The 23,209-nt window shown below is 36.3% G+C and overlaps 1 protein-coding gene across 1 annotated transcript in view; it reads right to left on the bottom strand.

Annotated features, from left to right (window-relative positions):
• Positions 1-200: 200 nt before the first annotated feature.
• Positions 201-23,209, bottom strand: part of LOC138697011 (homeobox protein goosecoid-like) — a 128,520-nt gene continuing 105,511 nt past the window's right edge. Inside the window, exon 2 of the mRNA XM_069822604.1 lies at positions 201-389. Coding sequence (XP_069678705.1) covers positions 201-389 — 189 coding nt within the window. The remainder of the gene's footprint in view (positions 390-23,209) is intronic.

The following is a 23,209-nucleotide window of genomic DNA, read 5'->3' as shown; positions in this document are numbered from 1 at the left end:
CAGGCGATACCGTTAATCTATTTTCGTCGAGTATGCCATAGTTCATGTAACGGTTTCCGAATCACTGTACAAGCGTACAGCATGAAACCAATGTACATTTTACAGGCAGTAATGAAAACACATTTCTAATTATGCCAATTTTGATTGCTCAGACCTATCATTCGATTGGTCGCTGTAGCCCTAGCAGAACTACAACGATATTACGCCACTTCGAGATCAGAAGACTCGTCAGCTTCGCTTAGTCGATGAAGGTGTGACGTCACTTCCGGGTCCATACTGCAGCCTTCTGGCGGCTTTCTATTTGCGTGCTCCTCTTGTAGCTTTCGGATTCTTTCTTGTTCTTCTCTTTTCTGTTTTCTCCACTTAGCACGTCGATTCTTGAACCACACCTGCAAGATAATATACATACTTAATTGGTAATTGAAAATTAATTAGTGTTGTCTTAAGGGAAGGGAAACAGTCACCGAGTGCCCTGTCATGTCTTTATATTAGACGTTCCAGATTACTTACTTACAAATGGCTTTTAAGGAACCCGGAGGTTCATTGCCGTTCTCACATAAGCCCGCCATCGGTCCCTATCCTGAGCAAGATTAATCCAGTCTCTATCATCTAATCCCTCCTACCTCAAATTCATTTTAATATTATCCTCCCTTCTACGTCTCGGTCTCTCCAAAGGTATTTTTCCCTCTGGACTCCCAACTAACACTCTAGGGGAGAGTCGGGTAGTATCGGACATCGGGTAATATCGGACAGTGCGCTTCTTTCATCTACCACCATATGGTAGTACCTGAATGACATGGTTACGTTTCTCTATGCGACATCACAGAAACGTAACCATGTCAATCAGGTACTATCATCGTGTGGTAGATGAAAGAAACTCACTGTCCGATATTACCCGATGTCCGATACTACCCGACTCTCCCCTATATGCATATCTGGATTCGCCCATACGTGCTACATGCCCTGCCCATTTCAAACGTCTGGATTTAATGTTCCTAATTATGTCAGGTGAAGAATACAATGCGTGCAGTTGTGCGTTGTGTAAATTTCTCCATTCTCCTGTAACGTCATCCCTCTTAGCCCCAAATATTTTCCTAAGACCCTTACTCTCAAACATCCTTAATCTCTGTTCCTCTCTCAAAGTGAGAGTCCAAGTTTCACAACCATACAAAACAACCGGTAATATAACTGTTTATAAATTCTAACTTTCAGATTTTTTGACAGCAGACTAGATGACAAAAGCTTCTCAACCGAATAATAACAGGCGTTTCCCATATTTATTCTGCGTTTAATTTCCTCCCGAGTGTTCCAGATTAGGAGAATAAAAGTAATATAGATAATAGGAGTTAAACGTGGATATTTTGTCATAGGAAACCAATGGTCTGAGATGCCATCTCAGTGCTTCCCAAGCTCTTGAACTCTAGCGGTCTTACTAATAAAAACTTGTGTCTTATGATTGAAATTTATATATACTTATTTTATTTTATACAGACGTTTAACTGTCTCATACTTACACAATGAATAGTTCGTTTATAAGCCGTATGTAAATTCCTTAGTCTACTATAGTCCCGTCGCTCTTATTTCCGGCAGCCAATCACGTTGCAGGTCGGCTACATTTAAACATGTGCGTCTTGTCATTCGTTACTGATGACGTTATGCACTTCCTAGGGCTCGATAAATACTTAATATAATCGTCCGCCATTTTTGTTCTTTCGTTGGAGTTCGCAGAAAGCAGATGAGGACGTTATTTGCCGCTCTATTATTTTCTAAATTACAGTGTGTTTGATGTATTATCATAGGAGCTACGACATGATAATGTTTAACGGTGACATCTCCGACCATGGATTCCCTGTTTTAAAACATTCATGTTGGGCCTCTCTATCGTCTGTATGAATTTGGTCCTGTCAATCTAGAATACCTGGTATATTAAATATTAGGAAATGACAAACAAAATTGAAGAGCTGAAATATTCAAGCAAGCATGGTGCGAGATTTGAGAGTTTCTGCACTTTGTCCTAGCTGGGGAAATACCCAACGAAACAACGAATTTGCTGCAACATCAGAGAATGCAAGAAAAGGGGTCCGGAAACGATTAGATCTTGCAGAACAGAAAGGATTTAAGTAAAATTTGAAATCCCTTTCCCGATCTCTGCAGTATCATATTGCTTTGTACTCTAGAAGAACAGAAAGACAATAGTAAGAGAGAAAAATTTCTTCCATAAACTACCAAAAACTCCTTAATGTAATATCGTATTTTCCAATTAGGTGCCAATTATAGCTCAATCCAAAGAATATTTCCAGTAACTCCCTTTGTGATGTAGCAATATTATTAACTTTAGCAACAGAAATATTTATCAATGGTCTTTTAATTATGTCTACTTGTCCACACTTACTTTACCATAGTAACGACATTCATTTTCGAACTCTATGCAATAATCCACTCTCATTGCAGCTAGACCTATACCATATCGTAAATATCGTGAACATTATTAAATTGTTATAATAATCGATGACACTCACTATGCTCTATAGTTTCCAAGTCCACACCTGTGGAGCAACGGTTTGCGCGTCTGACCGCGAAACCAGGTGGCCCGGGTTCAAATCCCGGTCGGGGAAAGTTACCTGGTTGAGGTTTTTCCCAGAATTTTCCCTCAACCCAATACGAGCAAATGCTGGGTAACGTTCAGTGCTGGACCCCGGACTCATTTCACCGGCATTATCACTTTCATTTCATTCAGACGCTAAAATATAATCTGAGATGTTGATACAGCGTCGTAAAATAACGAAAATACAGACGTCTATGGATTCCAAGGTCTAGCGTACTTTTAATATTGATACTTTTATTTAGAAAGTAATAATAAGTTATTATTTAAAAATAAATATTATTATACGATCCTTGATAAAACTTTGTACCGTTATGCAATTAGTGGAATAAGTAGGCCTACATTATTTTTGATATCGTGTTATTGAAAATATTCTGTTAATCCCACGTTCTTCAAAAACATTCCAGCGATAATAATAAACTTATCCCATTAGACGTATAAACAACTATTATTCATAAATAATGTCAAGAAATGTAACGAGTTTCGAACTATCAGCCTGATATCACAGTCTAAAATATATGCAGTCACGAAGCTCAATACGTAGTAAATATGCATCCATAGATAGTTGCTAATCAATAGGATTGCTAATATCGCTCCATTACAGACAATGCGAAATAGTACCGGCACAGTCTATTGTTCCTAGCACCCTCACAACTCAAGCTTCGTGACTGTACATACTAGACTGTGCTGATATCACACTCGGCGAAGATTTTCTAGCGAATAATGAATCGACGTTTATATTCTAAGATTAATAATGATAATAATAATAATAATAATAATAATAATAATAATAATGATTTATTTTAGCTCGCAGAGTTAAGGCCGTAAGATCTTCTCTTCCACTCAACCAGCAAAAAGTGTATATACAAATGCATGAACTTACAAAGAATTCAACAATTTGATTTAGATGAGAGTTACATGTATACAAGAGTTATTTATGAATTAAACAACAAAATACTATGAACTATTAATTAAACACTGAAATGAACTGTGTAGCAGAATTAAACTAAAAGACATAGAATTTTAATATATTTCAAATAATATTAGATAATAGAAAGAGATTATTACGAGACAATTAAAATACAGCACAATCAGGATGATGTCTAAAGAAAAAAGTAACAATGTAGTCAGTGATAGTTTAAATCAGTATGATTGGAGTGAAATGCTAATAAGGTTATCTTTTAAGCTGTTCTTAAAGGTGTTTGTTGTCTTGCAGCCCCTAATACTTTGTGACAAGGAATTCCATTGACGCGAGGTGGATACTGTAAAAGATGATGAATAACAAGATGTTCTATGAAGAGGTATACTTAACGTGCCCCAGATAAGTGATCTGGTATTTATGTCGTGGTTAGAGTATAGATAAGAGAAACGAGACGAAAGGTAGTTTGGTGTTAAGGTGTGCAGAATTCGAAAGAGTAAAGACAAAGAGTGTAAAGTTCTGCGTTCTTTAAGTCGGAGCCACGAGAGACTTGCGAAGGACGGTGATATGTGATCATATCGTCGGATGTTGCACATGTACTTATCTGACGCACATATTCTGAGCTCGCTGTAACTTGACTGACAGTTCAGAACTTAGGTCACTTAACAAAACGTCACAATAATCGAAATGCGGCATTATTAGGGTTTGTAGTAGGGTAAGTTTTAGTTGCTGGGTCAAGAAGTTTCTCAAGCGACTCACACAGTGAATGAAGGAACAGATTGAAGGACAGTTGGAAGAAGGGCAGATTTTATTGGTTACATCCTCATTCCAGGGAGGTATTCAATTGTATTTTACAAATCTTAGTTCTAAGTAATTGTTTTTCATTTTTAATGTATTCAGACAAACTGGTAATTCAGATAGGTTTAAATAATAATCTTTCACTACGTATCTGTTTTATTATTATTATTATTATTATTATTATTATTATTATTATAAATATTTAACTCGGATACAATTTTATAAATACACTCATAAATTTATGAATGCTTGCCAATTTTTTATTGTTCTAATATTGGGATCCCCTAAGACGAAAAAATAACAAAAAAAAAAAAAACACATCTCAGACCTACGTTTTCAGTGTTGTCCTGGATATTTAAACCGGATGTGCAGGATTTATATCTAGCTACTCTATTCTTGAATAACAGAGGAGAACAGTTTTAAGATAGAACTAGAACATGGCATTTAAAAGTTGTCGTGTTACACCACAAGTCACAGAATTGTTATGCAACAAAAATACATAGACCTATATATTTTTTTAACTGGACAAATGGCAGGTTATATTTTGCTCTGTGGCAAAAAGTCAGAGCGGCATACAAAATGTAGCTGACTATATCAAATAGTTAGCGAGCCTGCAAGCCTCGTGCTCATGCAATTTTAATTAACAACTTTAATGAGTGACTGGGGAAAGAATAACATAACATGCAGCGTCCCACCCCCCTCACCCTTGTGCACCCATCCCATCACATCCCATTCAATTGGTCCAACCCAGTCCATTTTTATTAACATGAATATATTTATGAAATCATCCAGCCCACCCCGTGTCGCAACACAATCAAGCCACAATTATGTATCGGCGATGAGTATCGGTGGAGGGAGCATCGTAGGTGCAATTCTCGTTTCAGTTTTAATTAGTTTGAAAATAAAGCAAAATATTGCCGCTGTTGTCCTGCATGCGGAAATAATTAGGACGGCCATGCGGTAATTCCATAGCAATTCCATGGAACAGAGGTCAAAGAGACCGGCAGCAGAGCGAAGCGGCGGGCCGGGAGACTGCAGCGCCGAAGTGATGTAAGAGCGGAACACCGGGCGCGTAATAAAATAAGCCGAATCGGCGTGCTCGCAAATTCCTTAGTTACGAATATACTAAACTGTTCCTGTTTATCTTATGTTTGGGTTCAACATTTGGCGAAAACTTTTACTGACTCTCTGTAGTCTCGAGGCATACAGTAGTAAACCACATAACAATATGGACAGATAAATGCAACAACAGATTTCAAAAAGGCATATGACTCGGTTAAGAGACAAGTTTCATATAACATTCTTATTGAATTTTGTGCGAGATCGTGCGTATTTGCTTGTTTTCCGCACAGAACCAATACGCGGTAAGTGTGAAATACCACATTCAGTATTCCCAACGTAACACACATAACAATTTCCCTCTTCTTACCGCTTAAGCGCGACATTCATTTTACTGCTTTAGGCTTTTAACATATTATTTTTAGAGACGTTTAACATAGTAATAATTATAAATTGGAAACTTACCACTGCAATTTCACCTAAATTGCAATGTTAATTATTGTTTTTAAATATTTGCAAACATTAAGTAAAGTCTACTACTCCACGAAACTTACTGCATTCCTGATACAAGTAACATTAAGGAAGCCGTGAAAAAATCAACGAGATTCCAGATGCCGATGTTATTACTGCAATATGTTATATAAATAATATTGTTAAAATATTAAAATGAATAATAAATCATTACATAACCTTACCGTTTGTTTTAAGTTCGCATTTATAGACTGGGGGAAAAAAAAGACAGACGTATATCACGGCCTGCTTGAGTATAGTAAACACAGAAAACATTTTACAGCAACAATGTTGAAGAAAGATATTTTGGTGTAAACAAGAAAACATTTTTATAGCAACAAGATATTTTGGTTTTCCGAAGTTGCCGTCATTAAACAGAAACCAACATGGAGATTTCATTGCAACTAATTAGATATTCGTCTTTCAGGTATGTAATAAACGATCTTCGCACAAAATAATGTACGATACACGAGCGGTATGTTTGATTTCATGTTCTCGGAAATTAAAAAATCTCAACTACGTTTCGCTTTTTCAATCTTTTCCTCGACCATGAAAACGTCAACATACCGCTCTTGTAACGTATATTACTATTCTATTCCGAAGAAACTAGTTTGATTAATTAAAATGTGACTCAATGAAACTTACAGCAGAGTCCGTATAGGGCAGCTTCTGGCTGATGTTTTTCCAATTCACTGCGGGCTAAAGCAAGGAGATGCACTATAGCAGCGTTTCTCAAACTTTTTTGAAGTGGGCACCACTTTTTAAGTCACAATAGTTCCGCGGACCACCTTGCTCTTGTTCCCTTCGAAAGCAAATTTATCATTTTCGTAGCATATTTTAATGCCAGTATACTTATATTTTAAAACTGGATTAAGGTTCGGTACTTTGGTCCTCTGTTATGAATTCGGGTGGTCCCTGGCTGGATTACAGGCGCGGCGTCAGATGTGCAGGGAAAAGATGTCGAGAAAAACCACGTATATAGTGCTTTAAATCCCCCTTTTGTTGCTGAGAGTAGAGTGGGCAGTCGATAGACGGGTAGGGTAATAAATTTCATAAAATGTCAGTACTGGGAGGAAAAGTGAAATTCGATTGCCATGTGTCATTACCAAACTCTGATATTTTAAGCTATAGTGTGATACACAGTTCGTTTGAATTTTATTTTTTTTCTGTCTTTTTCGAAGGACTACAAGGGCAGACTTCGAGGACCACAGGTGGTCCGCGGACCATAGTTTGAGAAACGCTGCACTATAACATTTATTTTTTAACTTGGCTCTAGAATATGCCATTAGGAAAGTCCAGGATAACAGAGAGGGTTTGGAATTGAACGGGTTACATCAGCTTCTTGTCTATGCGGATAACGTGAATATATTAGGAGAAAATTCACAAACTATTAGGGAAAACACGGGAATTTTACTTGAAGCAAGTAAAGCGATAGGTTTGGAAGTAAATCCCGAAAAGGCAAAGTATATGATTATGCCTCGTGACCAGAATATTGACACGAAATGGAAATATAAAAATTGGAGATTTATACTTCGAAGAGGTGGAAAAATTCAAATATCTTGGAGCAACAGTAAAAAATATAAATGACACTCGGGAGGAAATTAAACACAGAATAAATATGGGAAATGCGTGTTATTATTCGGTTGAGAAGCTTTTGTCATCTAGTCTGTTGTCAAAAAATCTTAAAGTTAGAATTTATAAAACAGTTATATTACCGGTTGTTCTGTATGGTTGTGAAACTAGGACTGTCACTTTGAGAGAGGAACAGAGATTAAAGGTGTTTGAGAATAAGGTTCTTAGGAAAATATTTGGGGCTAAGAGGGATGAAGTTGCAGGACAATGGGGAAGGTTACACAATGTAGAACTGCACGCATTGTATTCTTCACCTGACATAATTAGCATCGTTAGGACGTTTGAGGTGGGCAGGGGATGTAATAGCCTACGTATGGGCGAATCCAGAAGTGCATATAGTGTGTTAGTTGGGAGGCCGGAGGGAAAAAAGACGTTTGGGGAGGCCGACACGTAGATGGGAGGATAATATTAAAATAGATATGAGGGAGGTGGGATATGATGATAGAGATTGGATTAATCTTGCACAGAATAGGGACCGATGGTGGGCTTATGTGAGGGCGGCATTGAACTTGCGGGTTCTTTAAAAGTCATTTGTATGGTGGATGATGAAGATGTAGAGGCAGGATTTCTCGGGGTACTCGCATAATTTTTCATAACGATTTGACAGTTTCTTCTTCAGTAAAATTCGATCCCCTCATGGATGAGGAAAGCAACCGTAATATCTGATCAGACTATTACATCCTACGAATAACGTTGTAGGAACTAAATAACCGTACAAATACATTATAGATTGTGCCGATCCCGAGGCCTCAGGAATGAGAGAGATGAGAGGTCCCAGGATATCTGCCGGGAAACAATGATTGAATTGTGATTGATAGTAGGCCTGTGTGTGAAGATATATTGGAAATAATTCTGTAACAGAACAGTGTCGAGAGAAAGGGATGGAATTGATTGCAATTAAATCTTGTAAGTGATCCATGCATTTATAAACAGCGACCCATTATCATAGTGCCACAGACCGGCATTTCCATTGTGTGCCGTAACAAAGGGCGCTACACTTGTGGATCGCTGCAATGAAGAAGGAGATACAATCATAAATACGCCCAGGAGCGGCAGTTTGTTTCATCGAGGGAAAATAAATGAGTTGAATACCTGATGACCAGGACTAACCACGGGCCGCCCCACAAAATGGCTTCTGGGGCTCACCTTTAAAGAGCGTTGGGCCACAGGTTTAATCAATTTCACAACGAGAAGGAAGTCACGTGTTTTATGTCGTTATTGTGATGCTGATCAATAAACGGCACTGCAATCGAATAAATATTGCTTGTTCAATTTGTTCTTCAAGTGATTTACATCTTTGATCAATATTGTGGAATGAAGTAGAAAGTGTGTATGTTTGTAATGTAATGTATGCCTGTAACTTATGTATATGTATGTAAAAATTTTAAATTGGTTTATTTAACGACACTCGCAACTACAGAGGTTATATCAGCGTCGCATACTTAAATGTCATCGACCTGGACCGGGATCGATTTTATTTTTTTTATTTTATTGGGTTATTTTACATCGCTTTATCAACATCTAGGTTATTTAGCGTCTGAATGAAATTAAGATGATAATGTCGGTGAAATGAGTCCGGGGTCCAGCACCGAAAGTTACCCAGCATTTGCTCGTATTGGGTTGAGGGAAAACCCCGGAAAAAACCTCAACCAGGTAACTTGCCCCGACCGGGAATCGAACCCGGGCCACCTGGTTTCGCACCCAGACGCGCTGACCGTTACTCCACAGGTGTGGAAACCGGGATCGAACCCGCAACCTCGAGCACAGAAGACCAGCGGTATACCGATTATGCTACCCAGACCGACTGTATGTATGTATGTATGTATGTATGTATGTATGTATGTATGTATTTATTTTTTAAATGTATTTATTAAAAACGGCATGTTACATTACACTGAGTAATACTACATGCACTGAGCTCTCTTATAATATTACAGTTATTTACAATCATCTATAATTCAAAGTTTACAATCTAATTTGAAGATGAGATGATTTTGTTTTTACCATTCCCTTATTTCTCTCGAAATATATGCTACATTTATATTGATTTTCTACAATTTGAAATTTACAATCTGATTTGGATTATTTTGTTTCCATAATTTTCTTTTTTTTTTCTCTATACAAATGTTCTGAGATCACAATTAATTACAGCTATCTACCGTTTATAGTTTACAATATACTGTTAGACTGTGACGTTACTGCAGATTCTAAAATTATTGTTTTTTTTTAAGATACTCTAGTTTTACAATTATTTACATTTTCTACAATTTATATTTTACATTCTTATTTACAATTCTGTTTTTTTTTTGTTTTGTTTTTTTTTTCTACAACTGGCTAATTTTCTCAAAAGGTATATTATTTACAAATTGTGTAAGTTTCTTAGTATATTTTTTTTATGAAGTCGTCTTTTTTAAGTTGCCAGTTTTCAGTGTAATGTATGTATGTACAGTGGGTGATCAAATTATTAGGGACACTTGGTAAAAGTAGGAATTTCATCTTCAAATTCACATAAAACACAAGTAATTTGGATTTTCTCAACTGGAAAAGCTTTATTACTCTCAATAGTGTTTTATAAACGATATTATTACATATTTAATTGTGTAATAATGAATATGGAATGAAATAAACAAGAAAACTAATATTTTGTCACACATCCCTTTGCAGCAATTACAGCATTAGGCTAACTCTCTTTGGCATACTAGAAATGCATTGGATACAATTGTTTTTAATTTCTTGGCCGTGATGCCACACATTGATCAGTTTTTCTATTAAAGATTGTTTATTTGTAATAATTTCTGAATGAATTTGCCTCTTCATTAGCTCCCAAATATTTTCAATCGGATTAAGGTCCGGAGAGTTACCAGGCCAATCCAGAACCTTAATTTTGTTGTCAGACAGGAATTTTGTCATCTTATTTGCCTTGTGACAGGGCGCAGAGTCATGCATGAGTACAAAATAACCATCTGGAAACCATTCACGGACTTGTGGGAGAAGCTGTTCCTTCAGAATCTTTATGTATTGATATTGTCTCATCATTCCTTGAACAAAATACAGACGACCAGTTCCATGACCACTAATCACAGACCACACCATGAGGCTTAGAGGATGTTTAACAGTTTTCTACATAGAAAGGCGCCAATGAGAGATGCTAGACTCAACATAACCTATCTTCTATGACAACCCGTCGGAGGATCAAAGAGTTAGAGTTTTCATGTCGCACTCCAACCAAGAAACCATTCCTTAAACCATACATGGTGAAGAAGCGTCTCTCTTGGGCAAAACAGCCTCAATCTTGGACTGTGGATGATTGGAAAAAAGTGAGCTGTTTGTCATTCACATGATTTCTTTGTTAGTCACAATTTTACTTTGTGCAAATGTGTTTTATGTAGGCCTACTGTTTATTTCTTTTTTCAGGTGTGTTTTTCAGATGAATCTACCATACAGATACTTGCTGACAAATCTGTGTTCGTTAGAAGGCGTAAAGGTGAAAAGTACAATTATGACTGTATTATGAAGACTGTTAAACATCCTCTAAGCCTCATGGTGTGGTCTGTGATTAGTGGTCATGGTCGTCTGTATTTTGTTCAAAGAATGATGAGACAATATCAATACATAAAGATTCTGAAGGAACAGCTTCTTCCACAAGTCCGTGAATGGTTTCCAGATGGTGATTTTGTGTTCATGCACGACTCTGCGCCCTGTCACAAGGCAAATAAGGTGACAAAATTCCTGTCTGACAACAAAATTAAGGTTCTGGATTGGCCTGGTAACTCTCCGGACCTTAATCCGATTGAAAATATTTGGGAGCTAATGAAGAGGCAAATTCATTCTGAAATTATTACAAATAAACAATCTTTAATAGAAAAACTGATCAATGTGTGGCATCACGGCCAAGAAATTAAAAACAATTGTATCCAATGCATTTTTAGTATGCCAAATAGAGTTAATGCTGTAATTGCTGCAAAGGGATGTGTGACAAAATGTTAGTTTTCTTGTTTATTTCATTCCATATTCATTATTACACAATTAAATACGTAGTAATATTGTTTATAAAACACTATTTAGAGTAATAAAGCTTTTCCAGTTGAGAAACTCCAAATTACTTGTGTTTTATGTGAATTTGAAGATGAAATTCCTACTTTTACCAAGTGTCCCTAATAATTTGATCACCCACTGTATGTATGTATGAATGTATGTATGTATCAGGGTTTAAGCCACAGTCGCATTTTGCTACTCGACTTCTAAAAATGCAACAAACTTTGAATGCATATGTGCAAAAATGCGATAACCACATTCGACTTCAGAAACGAAGATGGTAATGGAGAAAATGAAATCAGAGGTTAAGGCCATCATGTAAATTAAGTGAAAAATTTCTTCTAATTGATTTATATAATTCCATCGCATACTGTAAATTGTGAGCGAGGATTTAGTTGCATGAATCTTGTAAAAACTGGAATTCGAAACCGCCTTTCAGTAAAAAGAGTTAGCACTCTGCTAACAATAAATCTTGAAGGACCTACTACTAAAGAAATGCCATGTTTAGAGTGTCCATAAAATAACGTATTTTAATGTTATGTAGTAATTGATTTTAAACATACCTACGTCTAATGATTTACTTACATACTGTAAGTAGAGGAGAGTTGGGTAGTTTCGGACATCGGGTAATATCGGACAGTGAGTTTCTTTTATCTACCACCAGATGACAGTACCTGATTGACATGGTTACGTTTCTGTGATGTCGCATACAGAAATGTAGTCATGTCATTCAGGTAGTACCATATGGTGGTAGATGAAAGAAACGCACTGTCCGATATTACCCGATGTCCGATACTACCCGACTCTCCTCTATATCTAGAGTGTGATAAGATGGATTGAAAGTAATAAAACTGCAAGAAACAAATTACGTAACTTTTTGTTTCTACATACTTTATTAATTTTATCTTTCTGCACAATTATTTATATTGCACAAGCATTTCGCAACTTGCACAAATATAATTTTTCATTTGTGCATTTTTGTGACAATTATTTTCTTGCTTAAACCCTCGTATGTATGTACGCGGGGGGTGGGTGTGTGTTTTTTTCCGTCCCAGCATCTGTAATGTAACTTCACGATTATGGGGGCGGAGTCTATCTGTGCCGGGGCAGTATCAGCTCGAGGCCATGGATAAATATATAATAGGATGCGAAACTGCTGTCAGCACCATCTGGCGGCGGGGGACTGAAATAAGATGATCAGCGCCCAACGTCGTAGGTGGTGAACATTAGAACTAAGTATTGGGTACATTACCCAGAGTTCTCTATTTATCCGTTCGAGATATTGCTCGAAGAGCCAAGATGGCAGACAGAAACTTGTTAATAAGTGAACATAAAGTGATACTACGTGTGTATAAGCAGTTATGTTAAACAGTGATGTTTATGGACGTTGTAAATATAATGTTGTTGAATGTATTGTAAAGTAATAGTAATATAATGAATTGAACTATCTAAGTAGTTCTTGCAGACATTTCCATAGCGCTGTACAATAAATACCCAAAGAATTCAATCCCAATTATCTAACCTTTTGCTTTATTTTTTGTCCCTGTCTGGTTATACTTTAATTGGGTAGTGTAAAATAGATCGTCTCTTTTATCTTCCTGTTGGCTCCGGTAAGAATTTTCAGTAGAAGATGCTGTGAGGAATAAAAATGTAAATGTTTTATTTTAAATTGGGTTAGTTTTGAATATCGATGAGGGTGGGAGAGAATACTTTCTGCACAGTTTAACATTTTCGTCACCAGGTGCGCTGCTAAATGCATGGAGTAATTACTATTTTCGCTACTTGGTGCGCTGCTAGATGTAATAACGCCCCTCCCCCCAACAGGTGGCAGCAAGATCAATTTCTACAACAGCGCCTCTAGTATGTGTTACGGGAAACTCAGTAAGTTTCGCATCCTATTATATATTCATCCATGTCGAGGCCGCTAAGGTGTAAGATGTTCGTGGTAGAAGGTAGAGTAGCGTTCAGATAGAAATGATCCAATCCCTGCAAACGATTGGTAACTTCGTTCAACCAACACCTCCCCCCAGAGCGATCATTGGCCCTAGCCCTCCCACATAGCATTTGCGCAGAGATCTTGTTTCGTCTTTCTACTCTACAGATTCCTGACACGGATGATAGTATAAAATCTCTGTAAAATGAAATCCATTTGAATGCAGAGGCTTCTGATGCAGTCAGATAAACACGACTAGAGAAAATATAACAGAGGTCATGAAAGTTCGAACAGGCATATCCAGTATCCCACACTTCTGTTTTTATATTGGAAACATTTCATTTAATGTGCTATAGCATCAGGAATGTTGCAATTGGGATATGACCTCTGATTTGTTTGTTAGTATAATGAAATAATTGATTTCAGATAACACGAAACACATACGGCTGCTGGAGAGCAACTGCAACAGTCAATTTATTTGAGTATTTTTTTCTACGTTGCATTTTTTCAAAGAGCGGAAATAATTGCAAGCGGAAATAAGGGAAATAATTGTTCAGCTTCTTACTAAATTTTCGTACAATTCATTTGGAATAGACTATCTTAATATTTTACATTTTGTTCAGCATTACAATGCATCAATCGTGTATTATTTTTGGTTCCCAATCTTTGGTTACAACTGTGTTTACAGATGATATAGTCCCAGACATGTTGCGTTTGCTATTCGAATGCAGAATAAAACGCATGCAAATCTGGCAAATTTATACTACTGCTACTGCTACTGCTGCTGCTGCTGCTGCTAATACTACTGCTACTGCTACTACTGCTGCTACTACTACTACTACTACTACTGCTGCTGCTGCTGCTGCTACTGCTACTGCTGCTGCTGCTACTAGGGGAGAGTTGGGTAGTATCGGACAGTGAGTTTCTTTCATCTACAACCAGATGTTAGTACCAGAATGACATGATTACGTTTCTTTGATGTCGCATACAGTTACGTAACCACGTCATTCAGGTAGTACCATCTCTGGTAGAAGAAAGAAACACACTGTCCGATATTACCCGATGTCCGATACTACCCTACTCTCCCCTAATAATAATAATAATAATAATAATAATAATAATAATAATAATAATAGTAATAATAATAATAATAATAATAGTAATAATAATAATAATAATAATGATAATAATAATAATGATAATAATAATACTAATAATATACTAATAATATAATAATAGTAATAATAATAATAATAATAATAATAATAATAATAATAATTACTAACTCCGAAAACTTACCTGACTATAGTCTTGAATTATAAGTACAAAGCAACACACAAAATAACTATTATGTGTTAATATTAATACTGATATTAATTAATCAATTAATTATTAGTATGTTCAAATTTCACCAGCTTCCAGTAACCGGCTCAAAAATCTAGTACAATTTTAATGTCATGGAACTGCAGTACCGGCAAATATTGTCGATACTTGTCTCAGCTGCCAACATACCAGTTACAAAATCACTACCATTTGTAGTATTTGTCAGTATCGACATTCGAGACGAAGTTGGCAAAAGAAATTTCAACCTGCAAACTAGAAAATCACCACAATCCACTAGCATATGTAGTAATGGGGGGAAAATGGTTAGTTTTCACCCTTAGGGTATGAAGTAAGCTGATCTAGACTATAGTCACGGGAGCCGATACGACTACCCCGGGTGAATACGTTATCAAGAGATATTCTTCAGTATTGAAAATCGTATTTTCTTCTAAATACAAACGACTTTTTCAACTGAGTTCTATGTAGTAAGAAACTAAATTAATTTAATTAGAAACTAAATCATTATATAAAACTAGATGGCGAATGCATTCTGTTGCTATTTCATAGAGGAAAAATGAAAATTATGACATTGTTAATGTTGTAGGAATTATTACAAATAATTGAATCTAACTTATCCCTCTCAACCGCCTGTTGTGGCGGGCATAACATTCCCACCGAAGCCATTAACAAATCACTGGCCGGAACTTGACTCGAGGCGGTCTTGCCAATGCCTCAACACCTCAGACCCCTCCCCGTTCCCAACCAACCCCTAAATATCCGCTGCTCTTTGTCATCTCACAAATGAACTCTGAACTGATCCCTTAGTTACAGTCAATATTTTTGTATGAGTAAATTAATTTAAATTGGGATTTTGGCATTCTGATACACGTTCTCGTGTAACTGGACGATATGTACGCATTTTATTTTTTAGAGTGAACAGAGTACAGTATTCTTTCCCTCAGTAGTGGATGCTTTCAATTCTTGTTACTTGATCTGACGAGCAACGCGCTGACACTGTACAGTATATACAGTCGAACTTCGATATAAATGAATAATGCCTCAAGTTACCGAAAATTTAAGATATAATAAATAGGGCAAGGAGGTACATTTTCGAACATAGTACAATTCTGAACGCACTAAGATTTTTTTAACATTTACGAGTTTCATATGTTTGCGTCGATAATCACTCTTCTATAAGTTTTTCTCCTAAAAGCTATGTTGTAAAGTGTTACTATAGGCCTATACTACAAATAAATCATTTTTCAAATAAATGTAAGCACTTTGGCTACAAAATATGCTCTGTTACAAAATGGCTCATAGTTTCCCGTTGTGGTATAGTATTACAATGACTATTACACTCTTACTACGTCATACTACTTTTGACCAATAAAACTGTACGAAAGGACGTATTTCAACCAATCATGGCTGCTTATCGCACAATTTTATCGCGTCCCTAGCATTTGTTTAATTTTATCGCGTCCCTAGCATTTGTTTCTTTGTTTGCCAACATTTGAAACTGCGCTGGTCTGGACGTCAAAAAAATTATATAAAATTACAAACCACTCCAGTCGATGCACAGCAGTTTCAAATATGACTCGCATTGGCATTCAAGAACAAGAATTAATAAAAATCACTTATCATACCTATGCATCTTCTGAAATCCGATTTACAAATAAATGAAGAGCACCATTCGGAAATCCTGAATAAGTTGAATACACCATGTAGGCCTAAATCAACGAGTTCCACTTCTATTACGCACACGTCCAATATAACATCAATTGAACCACCAACCACATTCAAATTTGAAAATAATTATTCATGTTTATTTTTTATGTCATCGTCGTTAATTAAAACTTTTCTAACACTTGTGTATATTAGTTAGGTTATGTTATAGCTTCTGCTATATGATATTATGGATAGTCACGTATCAGAGATTGTTTAATATTAAGATTTATTGAAAATCATCTGTCAAGTGACGTTGATTACTGGGATTCGGATAATTGAAGTGGAATGTTGCATTTTAATCAAAACGAAACTGAATCAACAAAGTCTTCTTGACTAGTAACATTGCCATCGTGTATAATAGATCGAGAACTTCTCGACGAGAAGGCATTGCTCACTACTACCATCTAGCATGCATCTAGCGTAATATTTGTAATGTTGAGATGGTACAATAATACATTTGAAGACAGTTGTATTTTCGTAAGTCAATTAATATTTTATTGTATTGGAGTACTTCGTTACTTCTAATCTTTATATACTTTCTTCTAATCGTGTAATAGTCAATTAAATCCCACTCGAGTTTTGATTTTCTCTAGATAAATCAAAACGTCCAGTGAGATTACTGATGACTATTACACTTTTACTACGCCACACTACTTTTGACCAATAAAACGGTAGGAAAGCACGTCTTTCAACAAATCATGGCTGCTTATCTCACAATTTTATCGCGTCCCTAGCATTTGTTTAATTTTATCGCGTCCCTAGCATTTGTTTATTTTTATTATTACCCTAGCATTTGTTTCTTTGTTTGCGAACATTTCAAACTACACTGGCCTGGACGTCAAAAAATAGAAAATTACAAACCACTCCAGTCGATGCACAACACTTTCAAATATGACTCGCATTGGCATTCAAGAACAAGAATTAATAAAGATCACTGGTCATATATGAAGAGCACCATTCGTAAATCCTGAATAAGTTGAGGGATACACCATGTACACCAACGAGTTAATAAAATCCTTGCCGGATTTTTTTGTAGCTCTGTCGGCTAAGGCGTTTGCCTGCCGATCCGGAGTTGCTCTCGGGCGCAGGTTCGATTCCTGCTTGGGCTGATTACGTGGTTGGGCTTTTTTTTTTTTTTCGAGATTTTCCCCAATTATAAGAAACATGTCAGGTAATCTATGACGAATCCTCTGCCTCATCTCGCCAAATATATCATTATCACGAATTCCATCGAAGCTAAATAACCTCGTAGTTAATACAGCGTCGTTAAATAACCAAGTAAATAAATAAATTACGTTATACAGTATTATTGATGGGATGCCTGTCTGTTAACCGACAAGTGTGCATTTTTTCTCTAATTTGTCTGGATTGTGTGTACAGTTGTATACATTTTGGTGATTTTAATAATAATAGTAATAACAACAACAATAATAATAATACTAATAATAATAATAATGTCATTATTGTTACTGTTTATTATTAATCTTATCTCTGGCACTAGGCATTAAATGTTTATGAGCCGCCACTGCCTATGACTATGACTCTTTATTACCGTACCCGCAGTAGTATCGTATGTGCATAACTTACGTATAAATCTCCATTCTATCTTTAGGCTATAGCGATGTTCCCATTTTAAATAAGAAGGGACTGTCGTATGTCTGAAGAGACTTTCAGAAAGCACCTTGACATACCTGTAAGCAGTTGGAACTTAACAATGATTAAGAGGAAGAACTCCTCTCCCCTCCGACCAATCTGCCGGCTCAGTGAAGCCAATCTGAGCTTCAATCTAAATGAACCGCGGGTTGCGGCAATCAAGGCTCCGGTCGGCTAAACCAGCTATAACAGATTTGGCAAATTAAGAAGCGCTTGCGGTTTAGTTGCCTAGGAACCAATACACATCGCTACGCTGCAGTCGGTGTAGACTTCAGGTGAATGCAGTGCTGGCTCGTTCGCTCTACGTAAGGACATAAGACATAGACCCGCTTTCTTCAACTTTTGTTAAATTACAACAGTGTGTTACTTCATTTTAACTGTAAATAAGACGTGTGAAGTGTAATAAGTGAATTAGGAGAGAAATCTGACATAGTTTGTGGTATTAGATCCGGTCAAAAATATGAGGATTAGATCAATTAGTGTAACTGAAGTGGAACTGTGAATAAGGTACAGCAGTGATGTCAAAGCAAGCGCATTTTTCTGACCTTGACGTCGTACGCGGGCTTCAAGCGCTAAGTATGGAAAGAGGAAGGGTTGTGTATATGAATAAGCAGCCTGTTGGATTAAGAAAACAGTGGTGCGCAAACTTCAAGCGGAACGTGAAATTGTATGTCGTTATTTTTATATGGCTTCTTTCTGTTTGATATTAGCCTATCTATATTGTCTGTAAAACAAAAGTACTAACACTAATTTCTTAATATTGCAGTTGTGTTTTAAATCTTAATAACATAATAGAGAGTTAAGAAGGAATATTCACTTAAATTCCGTAGTAGTATAATATTATACTGTATTAAGTGGATGAAACACATCATTCATAAAGAAAGTGATATTCCAAAGAAAGAGATTGAGTATGACATGATAAGTTGGAATTGATATTGATGGTACTTTTTAGCCTTACAAAATTAATCAATAAACTAATCAAAACAATATTACAGTACAAAGCAAAGTTACCTAGGTGCTGTATCTGTTTTAAGTGTAACTAATATTCCATAACAATATGCTGAAACAATATGCTGACTGCGGGCACTGCGGCTGCAGTATTCGTTCCGTTGCGTTGAATAGAGGGAAGCATGTAACACAAGTGAGCAGGAATCAAGGCAGATGGAAAGGAAAATTCTTGTAAGTTGAAATCAAATTGCGTAGTAAATAATCTGCAGTATCTTCAATATAGACTACTAGGAGGCCTACACCGTAAAAAAATGCCAGTTCATAAGCAGAAAAAGGAAAAATGCAACAAAAAATAAAACATTTCCTAAGAAATGACCAGTAGACAAAAAAAGACCGAAAAATGCAAAATAAAAGTAGGCTATATTAGTTCGTGTTGAAATGAAACGAGTTTGTATTACATTCTGCATTGTCTGTGACTTCTTGGGAAAAAAAAAGATGATATTTCATCAATTTCCGAGCCCTACTAATAATTAAAACCATTAAGAACGATTATAAGTAGGCGTAAGACCTATAGCCAAAATTAAATTTACACTTATTTATTTACTTACTGGCTTTTAAGGAACCCGGTTCATTGCCGCCGTCACATAAGCCCGCCATTGGTCCCTATCCTGAGCAAAATTAATCAATTCTCTATCATCATATCCCACCTCCCTCAAATCCATTTTGATATTATCTTCCCATCTACGTCTCGGCCTCCCTAAAGGTCTTTTTCCCTCCGGCCTCCCAACTAACACTCTATATGCATTTCTGGATTCGCCCATATGTGCTACATGCCCTGCCCATCTCAAACGTCTGGATTTAATGTTCCTAATTATGTCAGGTGAAGAATACAATGCGTGCAGTTCTGTGTTGTGTAACTTTCACCATTCTCCTGTAACTTCATCCCTCTTAGCCCCAAATATTTTCCTAAGAACCTTATTCTCAAACACCCTTCATCTCTGTTCCTCTCTCAAAGTGAGAGTCCAAGTTTCACAACCATAAAGAACACCCGGTAATATAACTGTTTCATAAATTCTAACTTTCAGATTTTTCGACAGCAGACTGGATGATAAAAGTTTCTCAACCGAATAATAACAGGCATTTCCCATATTTATTCAGTGTTTAATTTCGTCCCGAGTATCATTTATATTTGTTACTGTTGCTCCCAGATATTTGAACTTCTCCACCTCTTCAAAAGATAAATTTCCAAATTAAATTTACACTACAAACATAATAAAGAATATACGGAACTAAATAACCATTGTTGATTAATTCTAATGTAATTAATTGACTAATATTTTGAAAGTCAAAAGGAAGGTTATGATGCCTTTGTCATCCGTGGACCCCAATTTTGATTCTGTGCGTAAATTAGGTCTCTGTTCTTCATTAATATTCAACAAAGTGCGCATATACAGAGATTTGAAAATCTACTTTCACAGGATCAGTGCATTTATGGATTAGTTTTAATTACGTTTTACCTGCATCAGTGAGTGAAGTGAATATGTGCTATCTACAGGCACCGTTACATTCATTGTCAGAGTTTGCAGACTCTTGTAATAGTGACAGTAATGGAAAATTTGTGATAAGTTTAAAATTCCATGTTCTTAATACGTTGGTATTTTTTTATTCTGCTCGTACATATCTTAAGCAGTTTTACTAAAATGAAGCTCTTGAATCATGTTACGGGTGTCTCACGTAGCTACACACAGTTTTATAGTAGCCTATGCATATATGTAGAGTGAACGGTAAGTAATGTCATTAATTTCAGAGTTATTCTTTGAGATATTTCAAACAAAAATGTCTCATAAAATTTTTGCTCGTTTTTGCTTCCTCTTCGAGAGAACCCTGTATATGTTAAGTTGTATGCTGGAAATATAAATTTGTTTTATATTATTAACTATTTTCTTGTAAGATAAAAATGTTAAGAAGGTGCTTTTATGGGCAGTAATGCCTGTGTATTTCCAAATTAAATAAATAAATAAATTAATTAATTAATTAATATTTTGGAGTTAAATCATCTTTATAATATAATCCGTGGCGCTACAGCCCGTGACCCGACCAGCTGGCTGCTGACCTCACGCCCACATGTCGAAGCAGAGGTGGACGATCATCCAAACAGAATGGAAATATCGTGTGGTTAGCACGATGATCCCCCCAGCCGTTATAGCTGGCATTCGCAACCGGATTTGCTACCTATCGTAGCTCCCCAAGTGCATCACGACGCTGGGTGGGCACCGGTCCCATACACTGGCCGAAATTTCATGAGAAAATTTCTTCCCCCATGAGGACTCGAACCAGCGCGCATTCCGTAACGCGAGTCCTAGGCAGGATGCCTTAGACCGCGACGCCACGACAACCCAAAAAAATTACAGTTAAATCCAATTGCATATCAAAATTTCACTCACTCATTTTTAGCGCACTAGAATGGATATTTTCCACTAAGGAGACAAATGAATATCGAAATGTGTTTCAAACAAACGCATTATAAACACGATTTTTCTTCATATTTCGCTTTGTCACTTGCTTCTGTTTGAGCTTAGATCACGACTACACGAAGTCTAAATAACCTAAGATAATGTTACACATAGGGGAGGCTCGTCTAATTTGGCAATATTTTATATTTCGACACAGTTTGTAGTTACATATTCTGAAATTAAATATTCCTCTATTATGGAATGTATTTAAACATTAAATCCCAATAAACCTCTGACAGAAAATTCTACAAATCTAAATTACTTTACACATAACACACTAATAAATAACAAATTACATGTTTCCAGATTTGGTACTTCATCAGGATAATTTGGCAATAGTACAGGGATAATTTGGCAATACGGTAAAAAATAAAATTTTCAAAATAAAACAGTGGTACATGGTTTATAAGACTTAATTTACTGGGACAAGAAATCACTAAATACCATAAACACAAAACGAAAGGAAGAAAAAAAATTGAATGGATTTTTCCCACCGCTCTTATTAATTATATTGAAGGGTTGTCTTCTAATTTCTGTTGTCGATAGCCCAAACCCAAGTTCTTGCATTATGATTACATATGTCATCAGTTTTTGCTCTTCCTCAACGGTTAGAGCTAGAGGTCTTCCTTTCTTGGGAATGACAACGATATCGGGTCCTGAGAATGCATACAGAAACCTCTTTAAGTTGTTAAAGGGCACACTGTACTTCTTAGAAGCCTTATAAGTCGACCATCTAACTTTCAAAACACTCCCAACGGCAGCCCGCAAATCATCTTTGGAATATTTTTCAGAATAATGTCCTCGTTCCCTTCGCATATCTGCAACACACCACACACAGTGCTGCATTGAAGTCTGTAAAAATCCCTCATACGTCCCTACTCTTAAATTTTACCATCGAGTACACATTCGTGTTCAAAGAGAGCAGCAATATATCACTATAAAGGAAAATGGCTAATTCACACTACCCTGGAGAAGACATTTTTTGCTAAGAAGAACATAAAACGAGCTAAGGCCTGATGAGTTATTAACAGAATATATTAATTATATAAATGGCTTACCTTATAACATGGAATCTCAGCTTTTGATATGTAATGCACAAACAAACGTAGGTAATGAACAACACTTTTTTTCCGTCTTTGTATACACACGTCCACACAACCACCACAACAAAAGGAAGTATTCAACACTTCTTTCTATTAGTAATACAGTGAAACCTGTTCAAATCGGAACCTGAATAATCCGGAATCCTGTCCATTTCGGAACAATTTATTGGTCCCGGCGAAATTTGTATGTATTATGTGTAATTTTTCCTGAATAAAACGGAAACTGTTCAACGCGGAAACGGAAACTGTCTGCTACTGTTCAAAACGGAAACAATATTTTGGACACACTATATTTTGAAACAGCGTGTAATTTCAAGGAAAATACGAAATATGTAGGTCACTAAGGTAAAAACAAGTTTTCTTTGCAAAATTCTAGAGGGTACGAGGATGTACTGGCCTGTCGGTCATAAATTTTATTACCCTGTTGACTAGGCAGACGAGTCCCTTCAAAGATTT

Source organism: Periplaneta americana, chromosome 3 (assembly GCF_040183065.1).
Source record: "Periplaneta americana isolate PAMFEO1 chromosome 3, P.americana_PAMFEO1_priV1, whole genome shotgun sequence".
NCBI lineage: Eukaryota > Metazoa > Arthropoda > Insecta > Blattodea > Blattidae > Periplaneta > Periplaneta americana.
This window is presented reverse-complemented; position numbering and strand designations above follow the sequence as displayed.